This window comes from Parus major, chromosome 3, assembly GCF_001522545.3.
Source record: "Parus major isolate Abel chromosome 3, Parus_major1.1, whole genome shotgun sequence".
Lineage (NCBI taxonomy): Eukaryota > Metazoa > Chordata > Aves > Passeriformes > Paridae > Parus > Parus major.
The window spans coordinates 46,978,555-46,998,444 of NC_031770.1; the positions used below are offsets into that span (position 1 = coordinate 46,978,555).

General features: G+C 39.9%; 1 protein-coding gene across 8 annotated transcripts in view; it reads right to left on the reverse strand.

Moving 5' to 3' along the window:
- Window positions 1-530: 530 nt before the first annotated feature.
- Window positions 531-19,890, reverse strand: part of LOC107201978 (SAM and SH3 domain-containing protein 1) — a 533,641-nt gene continuing 514,281 nt past the window's right edge. For all 8 annotated transcript variants that reach the window (XM_019006071.2, XM_015622095.3, XM_019006070.2 and 5 more), the window contains 8 exons: window positions 18,663-18,798; window positions 17,632-17,801; window positions 16,324-16,533; window positions 15,464-15,614; window positions 12,901-13,014; window positions 6,265-7,403; window positions 5,591-5,722; window positions 531-4,761 (listed from right to left, as the gene is read on the reverse strand). In XM_019006071.2, coding sequence (XP_018861616.1) covers window positions 4,501-4,761; window positions 5,591-5,722; window positions 6,265-7,403; window positions 12,901-13,014; window positions 15,464-15,614; window positions 16,324-16,533; window positions 17,632-17,801; window positions 18,663-18,798 — 2,313 coding nt within the window. In that variant the 3' untranslated portion in view covers window positions 531-4,500. The remainder of the gene's footprint in view (window positions 4,762-5,590; window positions 5,723-6,264; window positions 7,404-12,900; window positions 13,015-15,463; window positions 15,615-16,323; window positions 16,534-17,631; window positions 17,802-18,662; window positions 18,799-19,890) is intronic.

The following is a 19,890-nucleotide window of genomic DNA, read 5'->3' on the forward strand; positions in this document are numbered from 1 at the left end:
GTTCTGGAGTTACAGCTTCAGGAGTTAACAGCAGCCAAACGAAGCAGAGCTGCATTTGCAAACCAGGTTCAAAATCCCCTCTTGCAGGCAAGAGCTGTAACTACAACTCCACAGCACTCATGGGCCCTTCCTCTCCTCTCACCAGTTATTAATTATTCCACTGAAAAGTCATAAAGCTCCCAAGGGGAGACCTGGGAGACCTCTCACACATATCTCACTGAGCCAGCAGCTGGACATTCATAGGATATAACAGACAAAGTTTGGACAGTGCTGGTTCACATCACATCATTTAACAGCTGCTTCTAGTCCTGAATTATTGGGGCTTTTAATATTTTTAATATTTTAAATATTTTTAAACCTTTTTCTCCTGCTGTAGATGTGTTGGGAGTGCCTACCAGGAGAGGAATTAGAGGCTCAGTAAACTACAGGGCAAGGGCCAAAGATATAAGCAAAAAAATTACATCACTGGACACTAGCCAGGCACTAAATAGAGGATCTGTTAGCAAAATTGAAAACAACAACAAAAAAAGAGAGAGATCATGGAAATTTATTTACTTTTTATCTATGAACAGTATGACATATAATTATAGACAAGTTTTGATACACAGGAAAACCCTTTTGTCAACCATATTTTTTGCTAAATGAAACAGCACAATAATCTTTACACATTCATATTTTGTTGTTTTTTTTTTTTTCTTTACAATACACGGCTTTCTTGGGTTGAAGCAAACTGCAGGACATATTGAGTACTGGTATATTACAGCTACTTACATCATTTAAGAACAGCAAATGGAGAAAAATAAGTTATTTAAATATTGATTTCATATACAGAAAGTGCAACTTTGTTAGTTGTTACATAACTTGCTTGACACTTTTGATTCCCCAAAGGGTGTCAATTAATGCTAAAAGTATCTTGGACTGAAAGTATTATTTATTCTAAAAATAATACAGTACAACTGCACAGCTGTGACTTAGTGAATCGACCACTATTGCTGCTCTTAGACATGATGGTCTGTTTGGGTAATGCAATGTTTAATGCTTCTGATCATGCTCCCAGTCTGCATCCACAGCCAGGCTCATACAAGAGCACGGGGAATTGCCACCTGGGTAGCAACAGCGGGTTATTGATCAAAGCATATGAGTATGATGGCATTTGGTAATATTTTGGGCTTGCTGCTTCTATTGTTAAATAGCTGTTTGAGTTACTAAGATACAATGGGTAGATACTTAACATGGCGAGCCTGAGCAGAGCAGATGAGGATTCCAGCAGCAGGTTTCTTCTGTGCTTTCCAAGAGTTAATGAGTGAACTTTTTGCTTAGAGCACTGAAGGTTGCAAGAAGATGCAAGAGGTTATGGCTCTCGTAATGCACCACCCTCACCTGCTTGGGGAATGCCACAGGTCACTGAAACCACAGCAGGGAAGCTCAAACACTGAGAAGCTTAAGGCTTTTTTTAGATTAGATTATAAACTAAAATTGTAATTCAAGACCACAAAGCACATTCTTTAAAAGAAAACAAAACAAATATTAAAACTCATAAATCTCAAACTGCTCACTCCAGTCCTGATGGGTGTGATTTGGTTTCCCTGGGTCACATAATCATTTTAAAATAATGGATTTACAAAGAGAGTTTGGCAAACAGGTCCAGCTTATTCCCTAAACTCTCCTTGTGTTATTAAGAGAGGGGAAAGTGATTAATATGGGAGAGCTTTATTATATGACTTGTCTTCCCTGCAACACAAGGGAATTTGTTTCTTTTTTTATTGCTATAGTCAGCTTGGACTTTTCCCTTGCTCCAATATAACTGCTGTCCACTTCTACTCTGTTCTGCCAACAATCCGAGGAAGTCTTGATACTCTATCTCCTGCTTACTGATAGTCACCATGTAAGCCTCAGAGAGGAACAAGAGAAAAATAATAATTATTGAAAAAACACAATTCTTTACTTTTCTTTTTTTTTTTTTTTTTTTTTCTGTTAGAATCATAGAATATACTGAGCTACAAAAGGGGACCCATTGAGTCCAGCTCCTGGCTCCACACAGCACCATCCCCAAGGGTCACACAATCTACCTGAGATCACTGTCCAAACATCTCTTGACGTCTCTTCTGTCAGGCTTGGTGCTGTGACCACTTCCCTGGGGAGCCTGTTCCAGTGCCCAACCACCCTCTGGGTGAAAAACCTTTTCCTGATTAACCTAAAACCTCCCCTGACTCAGCTTCAGGCCATTCCTTTGGGTCCTGTCTCTGGTCACCAGAGTGAAGAGATCAGTACCTGCCCCTCAGCTTCCTCTCATGAGGATGTTGAGACTGCAATGAGGTCTCCCCTCAGTCTCCTCCAGGCTGAACAGACTCAGCTGCCCCTCCCAAAGTTTCCCTTCCAGACCCTTCACCTTCTTCGTGGTCCTCCTTTGGATGCTCCCCAATAGCTTAATGTCACTTCTGGTGCCCAAAACTGCACACAGGACTCAAGGTGAGGCTGCACAGATTTTCACCAGCTGTACAAAACATGGCTGCTCAATGTCTCCTGATACTGTCATATCAGAACATGCTGCTTATCAGACACCAAGGAGAACATTACACAGCTTTGCTTGAGAACAATTTCAAGTTGCATCAGTGACTTAGTTGCCTTCATGTAATGGTGTGCAGTAGACACTGGTGAAATACGAAATGTGGGAAGTATACCTAACAGCTATCAATTCTACCAGGAGGAAAAACAGTTATCATCTGTAGTAAAATGCATATTCATACACTTAGAACATGAGCATGAAAGGGCCAGATATAGTAAGGAATCATGGAATAACCAAATCTTTCATTCATCAATCTGACAGCATTTTATCAGAAGTCATTAGCTCAGTATGAGACTGGGATAATTGGGGCACCAAACAGTGAAATGCTTTGTCTGGTTTTATACAGTAAATTGTTGTCAGAACTGATATTGGAAACAGCCACACATCCCGGCCTGTGCCCAGGTTTCTATTTTATCTCCCTTTACCTGCCAGACTAAGCTGGCTTTGTCTTCCACAGGGCATTTGCACTACAAGAAGCTGAAGGACACACTGTATATAGACCCCAAAGAAAAAGCTGGTTATGTGCTATTCATGATCATTTGTATTTGGTATATAAAAGGTGTACCCAATATAGAAAAATAAAATCTGTCATTAGTCACATATGTGACTGGAACGTTTCACATGGAGTTAGGCAGAAAAATATCACTGCATCATGAAAAATCGTTCATCACATTTGCCAGAACAATACTCTTTTCCAGTGAGAGGTAATAGTAATGCAGTGGTGAGGGATATCAACTGTTTTAAAAATCACAGTGTTATTCATAAGACTATCTGGGAATTTTCTTGTCCATGCAATGGAATTACTGGGTCTAATGATTTCTACGGGACACAATTTACTTTTTCAATGCAAGTGAATTTTCATTTGCAGAAACCCACTGTTTGGAATCAATATGGTCAGGATACCAAGTCAAAGCTGCAGCATAATGATTGACAATATAACACAGTACACAGAATATGATTAAAATGAAAAGCAGTTACATATATACAAGGCAGTATATCTTGGAATAGTTTAGTAACAACAGTAAATGCAGACTGTAGTGAACAAGGAGTTAACCTGACAACCAAAACCTAGCATAACCCTGCATTTGTAAAAGGACCTCTATAACACAGGAGATGTTATGATGAGGCATTTTATAGAAGCTAACTTCAGCTGGAAATCACCCTAAATGCAACTTAAGTTGAAACAAGGCTTGGGAAATGTGAATACAGGTAAAGTGAACACTAGGTAACTGCTTAAAAGCTTATTTTAAGGCAAATAAAAAAGCTGATTGCTAGAAAGCAGTTATAAAAATTACCTCAGCTCTGTACAAATAAAAAGAAGCTTTCTGACTCTTCATGGGTTAGTTGCATTGAAGTGACATAGATGGACCATACTGAAAACTAATTTCAGTCCATCAACTTCAGCCTAGCTAAAGGCTTCGTGGCAACTGGGACCTACACCAAGCAACAGTAAAGATGACTGAGGGCTTTGTGTTTGCTCTAGACTGCTAAAATAAACAAAAGACATTTGCCAAACAGGTTCTACTGGAATTTGCACCTTGATTTGTACCTGGTCTCTAGGATTTCAGGTACCTAGAACCTAGGTGTACAGAAGACCTGTTACTAGCATCACTATCAGAAACTCGAGGAAAATGTGCAAGGGTCCCTTAATTCTGTGAAGCTGTCTGATTCTCAGGCCAACCCTGTGCGGTTTATGAAACAGGAATACTTCAGATGGGAGTGAGCGGGGAGGGAAGTACCACATCTATGTTACCTGGTGGTTGCCTCTCTTCTCCTTCAATTGCCAAAGACTTTCATATCCTCTGAAGAAGATATCTGCCTGTCCTGGGGAGCCACTTCCTTGATCCCTTTAGCTACATGAAGTAATTAGAGTGATACTGGTGCAGGAAGAAGCAGTGGATTCTCAACCAGGCAATGTCACACTATGGAGCATGTTAAATTGCCTCTGGATCAAGAGGTTTGAAGAGTCTTGCTGCTGCCAGGAGCTTGCTTATGTGCCTTTCCTCTGTGATGCCAGCTTTTTGAAGGCAAGTTTGTGACAGAGAAGGCACTTTGCTCAGTGTGTTGAATCCTGCTTCCGTGAGCAGGCTGGAATACATAGGCAGACCAATGGAAATCAGCCAGTCAGATACAGAGGTGATGAGTCCTGGGGATACAGGTTTACGGCAAATTTCTGTGAGTCCTCCACTTGGAATCTGGGGAGCAAAAAAAGAAAGAACAGAGAACCCTTAATGTTAAACTCACCTGTTTGTTTTACAGTAAGTCTTTTTTGTTGTTGTTGTTTGTTGTCTCCTCTAAACTGGTAGAATTTCATGGCAGATGTTCTAACTTTTCTCGTGTCACATTTGTCAGTGTGAGAGTGGTGTGGGCTGAAAGGCTCAGATCCCTTGGCCAGAAGCACTGACAAGAATTTTGGCAATACAGACACAGTGGGCAGTATGCAGCTGCTTGGCTGCCTTTCATGTACCATTCTGAATTAGTTTGAGTTCAGTAAAGAATACCCAGTAGTAAGACTTTTCACAGTGATCCATTTAATCTCTCAGTAAGTCAGGAGAATACCAATTTTGCCTATTACCTCCTCAGACAGACCAGGTTATTGCAGAAAAATCCATTAAAGTTTTTGATAGTTTCTCCCTTCTGCTTTTATTAAGGAGAAGTGGACACTGGTATAGTTTAAGAAATGTAAAAGGAGTGTAAAGCATTTCAAATTTTAATACAGAAGCATTTAAATCGTGCTACCCTTGGTGAGCAAGTTTCTGTTACCACTGCTTGCAGTCTGCTTTGACTTCTAAGATCCTTATTTGGTCAAGAGAGGGCTATCCACTCTCAACTACTGACTGTCCTCCTGTGGGCCTGGGGGAGGTATCTCCTGCCCCTGCAGTACCTCTACCTATGTTGTACCTGTTAGATGAACATAAGGAGCACTTCTGTACCAGGACTTCTCGAGTATCTCCCTTCACTATTAGTCAGTCCTTTAAAAAGTCTGCTCATAAATAAGAAAATCTGCTCTATGGAAATACTCACCGCCATGCGATGCTGCTTCCTCAGCTGCTTTACCCTGATTTGGTCCATGTTTGTAGCCACATCCTTTTCAGGCTGCTCCAAGTCTTCAGAGTACCTCTGTACCAAAGCCTCAGGAATGCCACAGCGACCATGCTGAATGTTCCCAGCCACACACAAAAGAGGGAGGATAGATTAAAGAACTGTATCTATACAGACCAAACCAACCAATGCAAAAGAAAGAGAAGTGCAAGATGGGAGCAAGATGGAGCTTTCCTCCAAGTTCCATGAGAACTGAAAAAGTAATCCCCAAAAGACTCCTTCCTTCACCCTACAAAAAGATGTACTGGTTGATGCTATCAATTCATAGTTTCTTGGAAAGATAAAATCTAATCATTACTTCCTTTTTCAGCTCTACTCCCCCACATTAGCAGAGAAAGACACATTCCCATGCCCAATGCCACCAAGGCACCAGTGGTCTGAAAAGATGTGGATTCAGAATAAGCCTGGGACTTCTGAGTCTCCCACAACACAAGAATTTATGAAGTCTGATAGCAAATACAAACGAGTTATAGAATGTTTAATGTCCCAACAATTGTTGGTTTATCTTCCCCACAAAAAAACTACAGATACAATGAATGACAGACTATCCCTTGGAATGCTAGCGGAATAAAACCACTGGAGTGATTACCACTTACCTTGTCTGAGTACGGTTCTTCAGTAAGATCAATGTCTTCAGACTGCAGCTTGTTTTCTATCACCATTTCCAGATCCATTCCTCTGCTGCAAGAGACTTTCCTTGCTGATGCAGGCCCGAGCTTTACCACGTGCTGCTGAACACTAGCAGTCTCTGGGAGCTCCGACAGCCAGGGTGGCAGTGGGCTAGGAGGGCTACTGGGCTCCTGTTCAGAAGATGTCCTATGGACAGGTACTCCATGACAATCAATGGGAGTGGATGAGCTGGTCTTTTTTACCGGCAAACATGGTGCTTCTAAACTTGAGTGGTTTCCACTTGTGGTCGTGGGAGGATGATATAATCCATTAGAAAGGCGTTCTCGGCATTTTTTGGCAGGGACAGGTGGAGGCTGAGAAGGATTTTTTGGTTGCATTCTTGCCTCATTTGTGCTTTTTTGTTCAGCTTCTAGACCTCCCTTGAGGACTGGAGCATAATCAGCCTGTGCAAGGTCATGAAAACCTTTACTCTGTATTTCCAGAGGTGTCCTTGTTGCATGATGCATCACTAAGGCAGGCTGAGCTTCACAGTTTTTCAGGGGGAACAGAGCAGGTTTTCCACCTGCAGTCTCTGCTACAGAGCAGTTCAGTTCCTTAGCTCTTCCCTTCTGAGAATTAGCAGCTCCTTTGCCCTGCTTAGCCATGACATCATCTGCCTTACAGCTGCCTCCATGAGACTGAGGCGGCAAGGCAGAGACACTTGCCTTTTTAGCTATATCCAGTGAATCCTGAGGAAAAGAACCTACTTTCTTGGTAGTGTCCTGTAAGTTAGTAGTGGGTTCTCCCTGGAGATCATCCAGTGAGTGAGATCTTGGCCATGTATCTACACCCTGAGGGCCATCCAGAGTTTCATAGCTTCGACACACAGCAACTGGTAAACTTCTGCGGTTCTTCTTCAGACCCGTGACGGCCGGAGGCTTGACAGAGCTCTTTAGAGCACGATGGGCACGCCCCAGCCGGCTCTCTTTTTCCCCTGGCTGCAGAGTTTCTATTGACTTGGTCAGTGGAAGCGTGGGGTAATCTGATAGCTGGTTTCTGCTGAAATCCCTAAAGCTATGCTCACTTGCTGATTTTGAGGGCGGAAGACAGGTCCTTCGAGTTTTACCTAGAAACAAATAAATTCACCATTAAAAAAATCTGCAACATAAATAACAGATCCCTTCCAAATGCTTTTGAAACAAAATGATTTATTCCCTTTTTGTTAATTCTAAATGTGGAAGAACTCACTGGCATTTCAAGCATAAAGATTTGTTTTGAACTTCAGCTTTATTAGTTAATGTCATCGGTTAAGTAAAGTACATCCAAAATAATATCCTTCTTATTCTCCAATTTGCAGAGATTTGAGGTTCAGCTCATATAAACCTTGTTTAGTATAGAAATAAGATATCCTACAGTTAGAACTGATACCCCATACTCATTGTATGGAGTGGTCTGACAGGCCCCCTTAAAATAATTCAAAAGTCATACGTTCTTTTCTTTGCCTCTAATTTTAGTATATAAATAATAACGTTCATCCTTTAATAAACTTTAATAGTTTGCATAGGATTTTTTTCAAAAGACCCTCTTTATGATTTTTTTAATTTTATGCCAATAGTGTTATTCCTTCTTTTAAACATGCAGCAAACTATTTGCAATGGCAAAACAGAGAGAAAGCAAGCACATGAAGACCGGTTTTGCATCGGCCCCTTTGGAAAGCTACCTGCAGGGACAGCAGAGTTTTACAGAAAAAGATCTTATTAGATGGAGAAGTGTTTCGAAAAGCAGTTTCAAATGTGACTAATGTTAGTCTCAAGTCATAGTGTGCACTTTTAGCAATAGATGCTTTCTTCTTGTACTGTTTGCCTTCAGAGCTTTATCCTGCTACAAGTTCAGTGCTTGGCTTTTGCACAATATACACTGTTCACCTTGCATATGAATGAAAGAATCTCTTTAACCTAAAACAATAAATACCTTGCTTTCTCTTGCCTCTTACTGTGCTTAAGGAGTTTGAAAACCAAAGTATCCAGAAAACTAGCAAAGAAAATGGAGGTTACATTCAAGGAGATATAAGGAAAACACTCCCATCAAAAAAAGTTAAAATCAGGGTGAGCCCATAAGGTGAAATGTGAGCACACAGCAACTCCTTTCTCAGAAGCTGTACTGCTCACAGCTCAACTCAAGCTAAATATCACCATTTCAAAAAAATGCTGATAAAGACATATCCCACACTTAAGTTGTCTCTGTTGGTGCTACCTTGAGTTCAGGTAACTCAGAGAAGTAGCAGAAAGAACTTCTCTGTCTGCACCCCTTCCATGGAGCTAGGCCACGGCCTTCTGAAAATAACTTGCAATCACATTAGAAAGATGTGTTAGAAATGTTACATTCATTTTTTAGTGCCTCCAGGTGCTAATGGCAATATTTAATAAGCATGGAAAGCAGTGTTCTCTTTCCATTATTCCTATTTGCTAGCACATGCCTGACTTGTGCAGTAATTTACCATACTGTCTGGGACTTGCTGTCACAGCTCATGCTACAAAAATCCATGTGCCTTCATTTCAATCTGATATATTGATCAGGGATTACAAATGTTTTCGGAAAGTCCACTCAGCACTAACAGAAAAGTTGTGAAAAACCCTAGTGCTGTGCAATAGAAGCTCTTACTGAGGCCATAAGGGTATCTAGTAAGCAGCATTTAATTTCTTTAGAAATGGGGTAAGTCTGTGTAAAGCCAGTAGTAGCCTGGGAATGAAAGATAGAAGAAATGAAGAATAGGAAAATTAAGAAAAAAAAATAACAAGGAAAGATAAATTTTGCAAAACTAAAATCAAATCTTTAGTTCATTCCAATCCTGTTAGGCATACATATACAAATTAGGTATGAATGGGAGGAAGTTCTAAATATTTTGCCTATAACATATATAACCAAATATGCAACCTTTAAGCTCTCTGCTTCACAATGGTTTAAAAGATACTGCTGGGTTCAATGCTATTGCTTTGTACAAAGGACAGTAGCTGAAAGTGTAATTTCTTTTAATGCGATTTAAGTGAAGAGCAATAACAGGAGGGGAGCTATGATTTATTTCTCTTTTTTCATCTATTCCTTCCCTCCTCTGACTGTCAGGTATAATTTCGTTATGCTTCTGAGACACTAACACAGGGAGGTAATATTTCCTGAAAACAGATTTTAAAATATATTTTAAAGTTGTTTTCACCAAGTGGAGAGTTATATAAATAAAGTTCACAAATGCAACATTTCCTACCTTAAGAAAAAAAAAATAAAGGAAAACAACCTGAAAGGGTAAAAGTGTATAGCTAGTAAAGTTTAAACCACATTTTTAATGTTAGGATTTTTGATAATAACTCAGTCTTGTGAACCCCTGGTACAGTTATGCAGTCTAATGCCTTTCATAGGGCTGTAAACCATAGAGGCATCTCTGATTCAAAGATGTGTGCAGAATGACACAGATGTCTGGGTAAAAAAATAATACTACAAAGGTGGTTCTTGCACAAAATGAATGCAAAGCTTGTATTATTTCCAGGTTCAGTTTAAGCTATAGGAACTCTTCTGTTGGATGATATCATGGTGCAATTCTTGCTAAAAAAAGCACTGTCCACCTCTCATGATACTTCCTGCTATTACCATACAGGGAAGAAACGTTTCCATTCCTTGTCATCATCTGCCTTAAAAGAGAGGGGACTATCTTGGGGAATCTTTCTGGAAGCACCATAGCTACAGCAGAAAAAAAATCCAGCACTCCTTGTAGTACTTTTTTTCCTTATGGAAGATAGTCATCAGAAATTTAAGTATACAAAACCAGACACAGAATGCAGTGTCCAAATCGCAGTTTTTATTAACTTTTGTTTTTTTCTTTCATTTTGGCCATGCTTTCTATGGCTGTATTTTGGGTGCATTTCAAACTGCTCTGTTGACACAACAAAGATGATGGCATCTTAGACAATACTGGCCTCATTGCTTTTTCAATTGACTACAAACTAGTAGAAATGCACATTACATTTGGCAATGTGGCCACCTGCTCTTTTGCTTCCTTTTCTGACTAATCAGGACTGAATGCTGAAGTGCTTAGATTGCCTGCCTGGTACTATAGGAATCTAGGCATCAGTTTCTGAACAAATCAGGGAACACACTTATCTCAACCTGATAAAGGTCTGGTTTACTTCTACAAGAGAAGCTAGGCATGAACAAGGATGGGAATGACCTGTAGGGAATAATTAACAGGCCTTCTCAGACTAGCAAAGAGATGACTTGGGAAGGAGTATGACAGAGATCTATATACAGATACTGTTAGGTATGGAGGTTCTATGGAAGACCAGGGATGTTCATAATAAGTTTCAAAAAAATTGGTGAATGCCAGGAAACAGCACCCAGATTTTGAAATCCTTAAATGAATCATTCCCCAAGACTGTCCTGGGAAGCATCAAATATGCATGCTCTGTTCTTAGACCATTCCTAGCTATCTGCTTTTGGCCAGTCCTGTGCAAACCAGATTTCTGATATGGTTTCCAAATGCACCTCTGTTGAAACCTGCATGCAAAACAAGCCCAATAACTGCACCATTGTCACAATAGCTTCTCTCTCTGCCCTATTTCCATATAGACTGTTTGATCATGGATGGTTACTTCCTGCTCTGAGGTTTTTTCTGTCTAACACTGGGTAGATCACAGACTACATGCTCACTGCCCTGTGTGAATTAAAATTAAACCACAATGCCGCCATAAGTACATTGTAGATATCTAAGAGAATATCCAAGTATTTCTGCAGTGGGACCCAGAAAAGTACTTACAAAAGATACTCTGCTCTAGTACATAGGAAACCACTTTCTAGCCAAAATGGAAGAGTAGCTCTGAAATCTTGAACTGATGCCACAAGATCCAGTATTAGCCCCAAAGTGGACACTGTACTAGTCATAAAAATATTATGTATAACCATTCCCCAGAAAATCAGAAGACTGTTTTCTTCTCAGAATGCACTTGCCCTTTATGAAGTGCAATTCGCACATTATGATATTTATACCAGACAATTGACTATCCTAAATGAGAAGAGAAAGTAATTTGAAAAAAAAATATGCATATAAACAACTATGGACTGTGAACTTTGCAAAGAAGGTGGAGTACTTTTCAGATTAAATAGCCTTGACAAAAATCTCTGAATGAATCAAATGTTCTTTTCATGATGGTTTTCAAAACAAGCACGGAATGCATTTGTGAGCAAAAATGATGCAGAAATGCAGCAAGTCATACATAAAAACCAATATAAAAATAATCAGCATTTCACGTTCTGAAAAACTCAGAAATATTACTTTAAATCTATGTATCCAACCAGACAGGCAATGTCAATTGCTTTCTGAAGGATTTATTATATTGTTAAAATAAGGAAAATGTGCAGGCAGCACTTCAACTTCAGTGTTACAGCCATCATTATGATTGTACTTACAGATAAAAAGAAAATAAAATTGTCACATATGCCATATATTTAGCTATGATTCTATTCCAGCATGCTTAGTAGATGTGGATTCCTATTGAAGAAAAAAGCTTCCCCACTTTCAGGAATTTAGTATACTGTCAATTTCAGGAATTCAGCTTCAAAGCAAATTGCAATTTTATTCAATAAATGGTTATCTTTTAGGGGCAGACTAACAGAAAATGCACATTCTAAGGGAAGGATTCTAAGCCCTTATTTTCAATTGAAAAATGGCCACTATAAGGGGTGTACAGAATCTGCTTATATGACTCTTGGTTTCCTGTTCATGGTGAATGTTAGCAATGAATCCAGGCAGTCTGAAGCCAAGACATGGCTCAAATGCTTGCGGTGAAAATACCCAACTCAAATCCATTTCAACTCTTTTAAGATTTCATCCCTAATGACAAGTTTAGATCATCTCTGAAGTAAAACATGCTCAATCAGCACAAGAACCCATTTCTTCAGATCAGAGACTGCAATCTCTATTAACATCATCTGTCTTGGTAATTTTTTAGTGTGTCACCTTCCACTGACACCATTAGCATTTTTTTCAGCTTATTTCCTTGACAACTTCTCAATTATTTAACTTTCTAGTGTTCATATACTAAAAAGTCCTAAATCTTTGCAGTTGGGTTCTGATCACAGGACAACGCAACATGCAACCCAAAGCAAACAGAAAAATGCAGCCTAAAATAAAGAACATTTTTTCTTAACAGCTTTTGTATGGGCTCAAAAGAAATCCTCCTAATCTCAGTGAAGTTCAGAGATGTCTCCACTGGTGGTCTCTTAGACTTGGGCTATCAGTGTGCAACCAGTACAAGCCTCATGAAGCACGGTGGTATGAGAATATGATTGGGAGTGGAGAAGGCAGGGGAATGGCATGAGAAAGACTGTTACTTTAGGGTCATGAAACAAAGACCCTTTGTGAAATGGGACCTGTTTCCTACTAATGCAAATAAATAAATTAGCAACAGTAGCAGTGAAAACCAATGGCTCAAGCCAAGAGGGAAAGAGGAGTCACAGCAGAGGACAAAGTCAAATAGCAAGTAGCTTGTGTTAGCTAGGAACAGGAACAAAAGTAAATGAAGTTATCTACTGAAAAAAAAGAGTGCAAGAACTATAAGGCTTGTTGCTGTCACCATTACCGTTCTCCAGGTTTTCACTGCTTTCGTAGCAGCCAGAATCCCGAGGAGAGCATCCGGTTAGGCCTTGGCCTTCAATGAGAAGTTTCTCCTGAGATCCTGACTGGTCGCTGTTACCTAGAGGATGCAAGAATACAGTGAAAAACAGGCAAACAAAATGCAGCTGAACTTCTCAACCTTCAATTTCAAACACCATTATTTTGTATGTCCAGAGAAGGGCAACTCAGCTGGTAAAGGGTCTGGAGCACAAGCCTTATGATGAGTGGTTGAGGGAACTGGGGGAGTTGAGCCTGGAGAAAAGGAGGCTCAAGGGAGACCTAAATGCCCTCTAGAATTGTACTGTTGTAGCCAGGTGGAGATCAACCTCTTCTGCCAAGCAACAAACCATAGGACTAAAGGAAATAGCCTCAAGTGGTGCCAGGGGAGGCACCTTGTGGTGGTCAGGCACTGGAACAGGTTGCCCAAGGCAGTCATCAGCACTGGAGGTATTACAAAGGTGTGTAGATGTGGCTCTTAGGGACAGGTTTAGTGGTGGACTTGGCTGGACTCGCTGTATCTAAAGTCTTTACCAACCTAAGTGATTCTATGATCTTTCCTATTGCATTACTTACATCAGAATAGAGTGAGCATTAAGAAAAGCCATCGCAAAAGCTGGAAACATTTACCCTGTTTGGTAAATGATTAACAACACCCTCAGCAAGATTGTGAAGGAGCTGCATGGCACACAATGAAAGCAGAATGGAATTCCTGTGCTCCTCAGCTGCCTTGGGGCCAAGTTCTGCAACTTACCACCATAGAAATTTATTTAAAATTGTGTCAAATTTCTAAGACTTAAAAAAAAACTTCCAGCACCCAATCCAGAAGAAAAGAGCTGAAAAGAGCCAAGTCAAGTGAAAAAGAATAAAATCCTAACTCTGAATTACCTTCCAGAAGACCCGGAGGAAGGACTGGACTGAGTTTGGCACATTCAATACTGTCCCATAACAAAGGATGAAGGGACATGAAGGAGACTAATGGTGCCAATTCCTTCCTTCCGTGGTCTGTGTAAAAAGCCAAAACTCAAGTGTGGTCTATCCAGCTTGCATACACTGGATTCCAGGAATTTAACCAGAATTTTTGCCAGAAATCATATTTTGTAAAGAAGCTAAATCTGGAGCTGAAGATACAGAAAACCAGTATCATGATATAAGAATACAGTTCATGCTGTGGTTATTTTTTCCCCTGCAATAAAATGTCAGAAATGGCTACTCCAATTCCTAATCTCAGCACATGACAGGTAATTGTGGGGTAGAACTGTGTGCTGTTGAACTTCCCAAATTCCATCAGTCTGGTCCCCACTTCTGTTTCTCCTCATCATCCTGATTTGGAGCTGAAATTTGTACTTTCCAACCACCAAATCTTCAAGTTTGCAAACCAAAATTGAAGTGTCCTGAAAAAAGTTATTACTTCAGGGAAGTTTAACAGTCTAAATAGGTCTGCAAATAATGAAGAGAAGCTCATCTTATGTGACAAGAAGCTACTCTGATTAAAGTGAAAATAAACTAATTCTGCAACTGCAACTTTACTGGGAGCTAAAGAAGAGCAAGGAAAGAGCAGATGCCTCTTTGGGAAATGAACAAGAAAGCTACACAGGGCACACAGCACTGCCTGAAGATGCTAACCACACATATTGCTGTAATTGAATTAAGCATTTCCCACTTACTAACAGCTGTTTAAATTGCTGCTGTGGCAGTTTAATTTGCACAGAAGCAGCTGAGGAAGTCCTCACAATCCATTCTACTCACTCTGCACACTGGATACCAACCTTCTTTGGACACTTGGGGATGAAGGGCAAATTCAGTACTGTCTTAGGTTGCAGCTAGGCTCTGCTTACTCCTGTGCAGCAAAGACACTCTTGCATTTGACTGCTGTGGCTTATTCCACTTTTCCTCATCTTTACAACCACTTGCACAAGACCACGTGGTCAGTGAGCAAAATTGCACTGTTGTACATAGACAAGCAGCTTGCTCTTTTTCAGTCTTTGCACTTGACTCATATATTTTCTTCCTTTGAAAATTGCTGTGTTGTCCACAGAAAACCTGAAGCTACCTTTACAATCCTGCAATTAACAGTCCAAGAACCAAAAGCACGTGCAGATGAAACTGATTCACATCACACTTCTCCACAGCCCTCTGGGCTTTGATTTTTGTTTTTTTCACTCTTGCTAATCTCTTCTCTCTAATTCGGAATATTTTTTTACTATTCTCTATGTCTCAGTCTTCTGTTTAGAGTAGGTTATCTCAGGATTTATTCTTGAACATCAGTATTCTAAAGTGTTATGCATTGCACACTTGATATTAAGTAAGCTGGGTGGCAAGGCTTACATGAACAGTAATTCCAGCATAACAAAAGAAGTCTTACGTCACCCCTCAAAAATCTAACATTACACAGGATTACCCTGGAAATAACGACATTAGGAAAAGAAAAAAAGAGAACAAAATCCTGGAACAAGTTTTCTGCTTTAAGGGGTTCACAAGGTTCTTGGCAGAGCTCTAGTAAAACAGAAAACCTCAAACATCCCACGTACTATCATATTCCTGAAGAAGTTCCACTGCTGTGAGGAGAACAGCTCTGTGCTCAGGATCTCGGATGTTCAGTTCATCCAAATCTTCTTCTTCTAAAAGCTTAAAGGTATCCAGATCTTCATAACCATTAAACAGAAAAGTGGGCATGTGCTCCTGCACAAAGGGAAAAAAGTAGGAAGAGTGGTAAGACAACATATTCACTTAACTTATTTTGTCAGTAAAGATACTAAAAGTGATTTTTGCAACCAGCAAGAAAAGCAGTAAGTTAAGTAAGTGCAAACCAGTGCACACCAGCAAAATTATAGAAATATAGTTTGCATAAACACTGTTCTGAGTTCAGGGAGGTAGCTGTGCCAGAACTAGAAGGCTGCACATACTGTTGTGTTTGGAATGCAGTGTATTAGATGGCCTGGGTATCATGCTACCTGAAGGCACAACGTGGCATGGCTCTGTATGAGGGGAGAAGTATGAAGGGTGAATGACACTCACCCCAATTTATACCAAGAGCTTCTGAATAGAAACATGAAAAAAATGCCCACTTTAAAGACAGGGTAACTATTGTTATTTTACACTTTTTGCTTGCCTCTGGAGAGTGCTAGCCTGTGGTCATACTGTGCAACGATTTATGGTGTCTGAGTACACATGACTCACAACCTGCGGCACTTCATCAAACCTGACAGGCAGTTCTGGCTGGTGTCAGCTATTTCCACTCTGCAGCTAAGACCTGATTCTGCTAAGTGGTGTCACAATCCTTGGGACTGTGAATCTGGTGTGCAGCTTCCAAAACTAACAACTTCAAAGGTGCTGTCCCCTTCCTGCAAGCAAAAGTGAAAGGGTAAGCAGAGAGAGAGAGAATTTGGACCTTCAAATTGATGCGATCCAAGAGATCCTCAACTGACTTGGGCTGGGGTGGTCGGCTTTTTCGACGTCTCCTGGTGGGCCGCTTTGGCTTCTCTTCCTCTTCATTTAACACATCCACATAGATAAATTTGAAGGTGCCAACTTTGTTGTTCAACAGACCCATCCAAGTGCCCATGGGGGGTTTGCTGATTATATCAATGATGTCACCTTTCTGCAGACAAAGAAGCAAGAAAGACATTTAGGTTTCTGGCAGATATTTAAGCAAACACACCCACTTGGATTTCCATGTACATTTTGAAAACACTTCAGTTATCAAAAGGTTAACCACAAGCTTTTGCAAAAATGTCTGAATATACTTGTTTCACAAATGGAAGGAAAATTAATTAGGTGACATGCCTCAACAGCAGAGCAAATCAACAAAGGATCCTGGAATGGACCCCAACTGTCCAGATTCACAGACCTGCTGACATCTCTGTAGAGCATCAGTGTGGTACAAAAGTCTCTATGCTTGCAACTATCTGAAATTGGTGCAAATGAGAATATGCTCAGCGTAAATGAGCAGAATTTCAAATCGGATCTCCTGAGCAAAGGAAGCCAATGCAGAAGGAACCAATAAAGTTGCTTTTCCTAATGTGCTCCTGACCATAACAAAGAAATGGACACACAACTGCTTTTGCATGCCTCAAGAGATTAGCTTACATACATCTGCTTTAACAGGAATTAGCTCCCCTTGGAAGCTAATTTTAAATAATGAATGTAAGGAGTCAGATAGTTTGAACTGAATACAGAACAACTAAAAATAATCAAAGCTGATATCCAGGAAAATTAAAGGGGGGTGACAACTCAGAAAAGTATTTCAGTATTAACTCAAAGCAAATTATATTAACTCAAATCCCTTTAAGAGACACCGTGTGCAGGTTCATGCACATTTTTTCCAAAAGTTCTGAAAATTTTTCCATTGAGGATTATTTCATTGTGGCAGACAAAGTATTTTTCCAATCTTTCAAGCAAAACCCTTGCAAAATGGAAATGGATTCATTGCATATCTTTAATTTTCCAGAAGCTAAAGGCACAAGTGTCTTTCCATGGATGCAGAGAAACATGACTACTTACATTCTATAACATTTTGCTATAATTCTATCATTGCTATACAGGGAAATCTTAAATGTATAAGACAGGTTAAAGGGCTTCAAAAACACATATAAATTAATTAAAATATTAAGAATGCTATAGTTATTGTGCAAAGATCTTAATTTAGAATTTTAGCAAAATAAATGTTCGACTCCTTAAAAACAGATATAGCTGGTACCTTGAGCTTCAGAGAATCTGTATCATAAGGACTCGGAGTAAAATCAGTGTGAACCCTGGCTCTTCCACAAAAAGGTCCTCTGTAAGGAGGCTCTTCATCATCACCGTCTTCTGATTTCACACTCTCCCTGTTGCTGGTTGAGGAATCTGTTGTACTCACTGTCTGACCACCTGTGTGAGCGACACAATATCAGATCACACAAAAGCTTCTTTGTGAAGAAGCTTCAGAAACAGAGGCAAGACAGAAAATGTGTCTTCTTTCCACAAAACATGGTAATTAAAGTTAAAAGTCCTTAAATGCTTCTATTTCTGATACACACATGTGGATGGGAGAGTTAGCAAATATACTCTGCACTCCTGCTTTCCTGAATTCACCCCCTCAATATTTAACCGAGAAGCTGTTTAACAAGTGCCTCATCTACGGTACTTCACAAGAAATTGATGACAACTTTCCGGGAAGTTTTGCTCTAAAACTTTTGTGAGGAAAACAAGCCCTGAAACCTGCAAGGGGTTCTAGAATCCCTCTCAAGTCCAGAAATTTGGTGAATAGCGTAGCAAGTTCACATCACGTGTGTTCCATTTAAACCGTTTCTTGTAGACACAGTCTAGACCAGAGAGGTTTTAAATACTACTCTTCCTTTAACCAGTTAATGAGAGAAACTCAAGGTTTTTCTCAAGGAAGTGTGGAAGGTCCATCTAGAGTGGTCAAGTAATTTACTGCTGGTCAAGAAGCAAACAGGATCATTATTACATTACATGTATATTAGAATTTTGAGATTGTAATAGCAGGACCCAGAAGCCAGAAAGCAAGATTTCACTTCTTCAGGGTTCTGCATAAACATAAAACAAAAAAACCCCTGTCTTTGCACCAAAGAACTTACAGTTCTTTGCAAACCCCTAATGACTGAGCCATCAGCCTATCCACATTTTAACCACTGTTTCTGCTTTGACTTTCTCTGATTCTGCTTACAGTGGAGATCTCTGCTCCCTGAAGCCACAGAAATGGAGCAACACAATTACAACTGAACTTACTCATTGAACTCTGACCACTTAAGGAACTCCTCAGGCTCTCCACTGAGCCACCAGCTTTCAGCTTGGGTTTGTCCAGGGAGTCAGTGTCTGGTGGTGGTGACTGCGGGGAACCCGGCATGATCCCAGGGCTGGACTCCTGAAAGGGATTGGACCATTAAAGTTTGATAAATGAACATAGGCACTGATGGGAGCTGCTTGTCCACCTCCAAGGAAAAAGATTCTGTTTTCCTGATCTTAACCAGACAGACTGAAAACTTCTATCTACTTATTTAGTAGTTACTTATTTATTTACCACACCTGGGTGTGGTAGAAACTCCACTTTATTAGGCATGACAGTGGTGATGGGAGCAAACAGACAAGTCTGAAAAAGCTAGCATTGTAAGTAGGGAAAAAACCCCAAAGCCTTACACAAAACCCTCAATTCAAGGGTTTTCATGACACATTATATTTTTGCCAGGAGTACTTGCAAAACAACTAGTGCCAAATTCAGGTTTCTGCATCAGGATTTTGTACAAAGATGAATACAAACAAATCAGACAATGCAAGTGGGACATGAATCAATGGTTTTGGGGTTTTTTTATGTGAATTTTTTATATCATTGCTCATTTGACTATAAGAACGAAAAAAGAATTAGCTAGAAAACACAGTGTGTGCACAGTACAAATACTCCTAAACATAAATATAAAAAGATTTTGCTATGTCCGTGTCCTGGTTGCTACAGTGTGCAATAGTTGTGACAATTTGTCTTTTCATTCAGTCACGCATTACAGAAAATGAAAAGGGTGTCTCCTAAACTGAAATTCTGTCAGCCTTTGTGAAGCACAGTTAAAACAAAGCAGCAGATACTTGTGGCCAGCATAACTTTTGCTTGTTTTAATGCATGCAGAAATATTGAAACATACTTTGACTCATGATCCCTGAAAGTTATAATTATTCTAAAACAGCTGTGCCATAAATAAAACAAAATAACTTTCGCTTGCATACAAGAGTGTTTTGTGGAGATGTATAGCCATAAAACTTTTAGATGAACACTATTATTTGCATGCTGCAGAATCATTAAGAAAATCTCATCCCAGCATATGACTTCAGAGTCATATGTCAAAATTAGAGAGACTGAGAGCAGAAGTATCTCTAAATCACTGTAATGCAAAGGATCTCTTTTTATTGGCGAACTTTGCAGAAGCGCACTGTAAAGCCAGTCAGACACCAAACCATCTTCTTATCAATA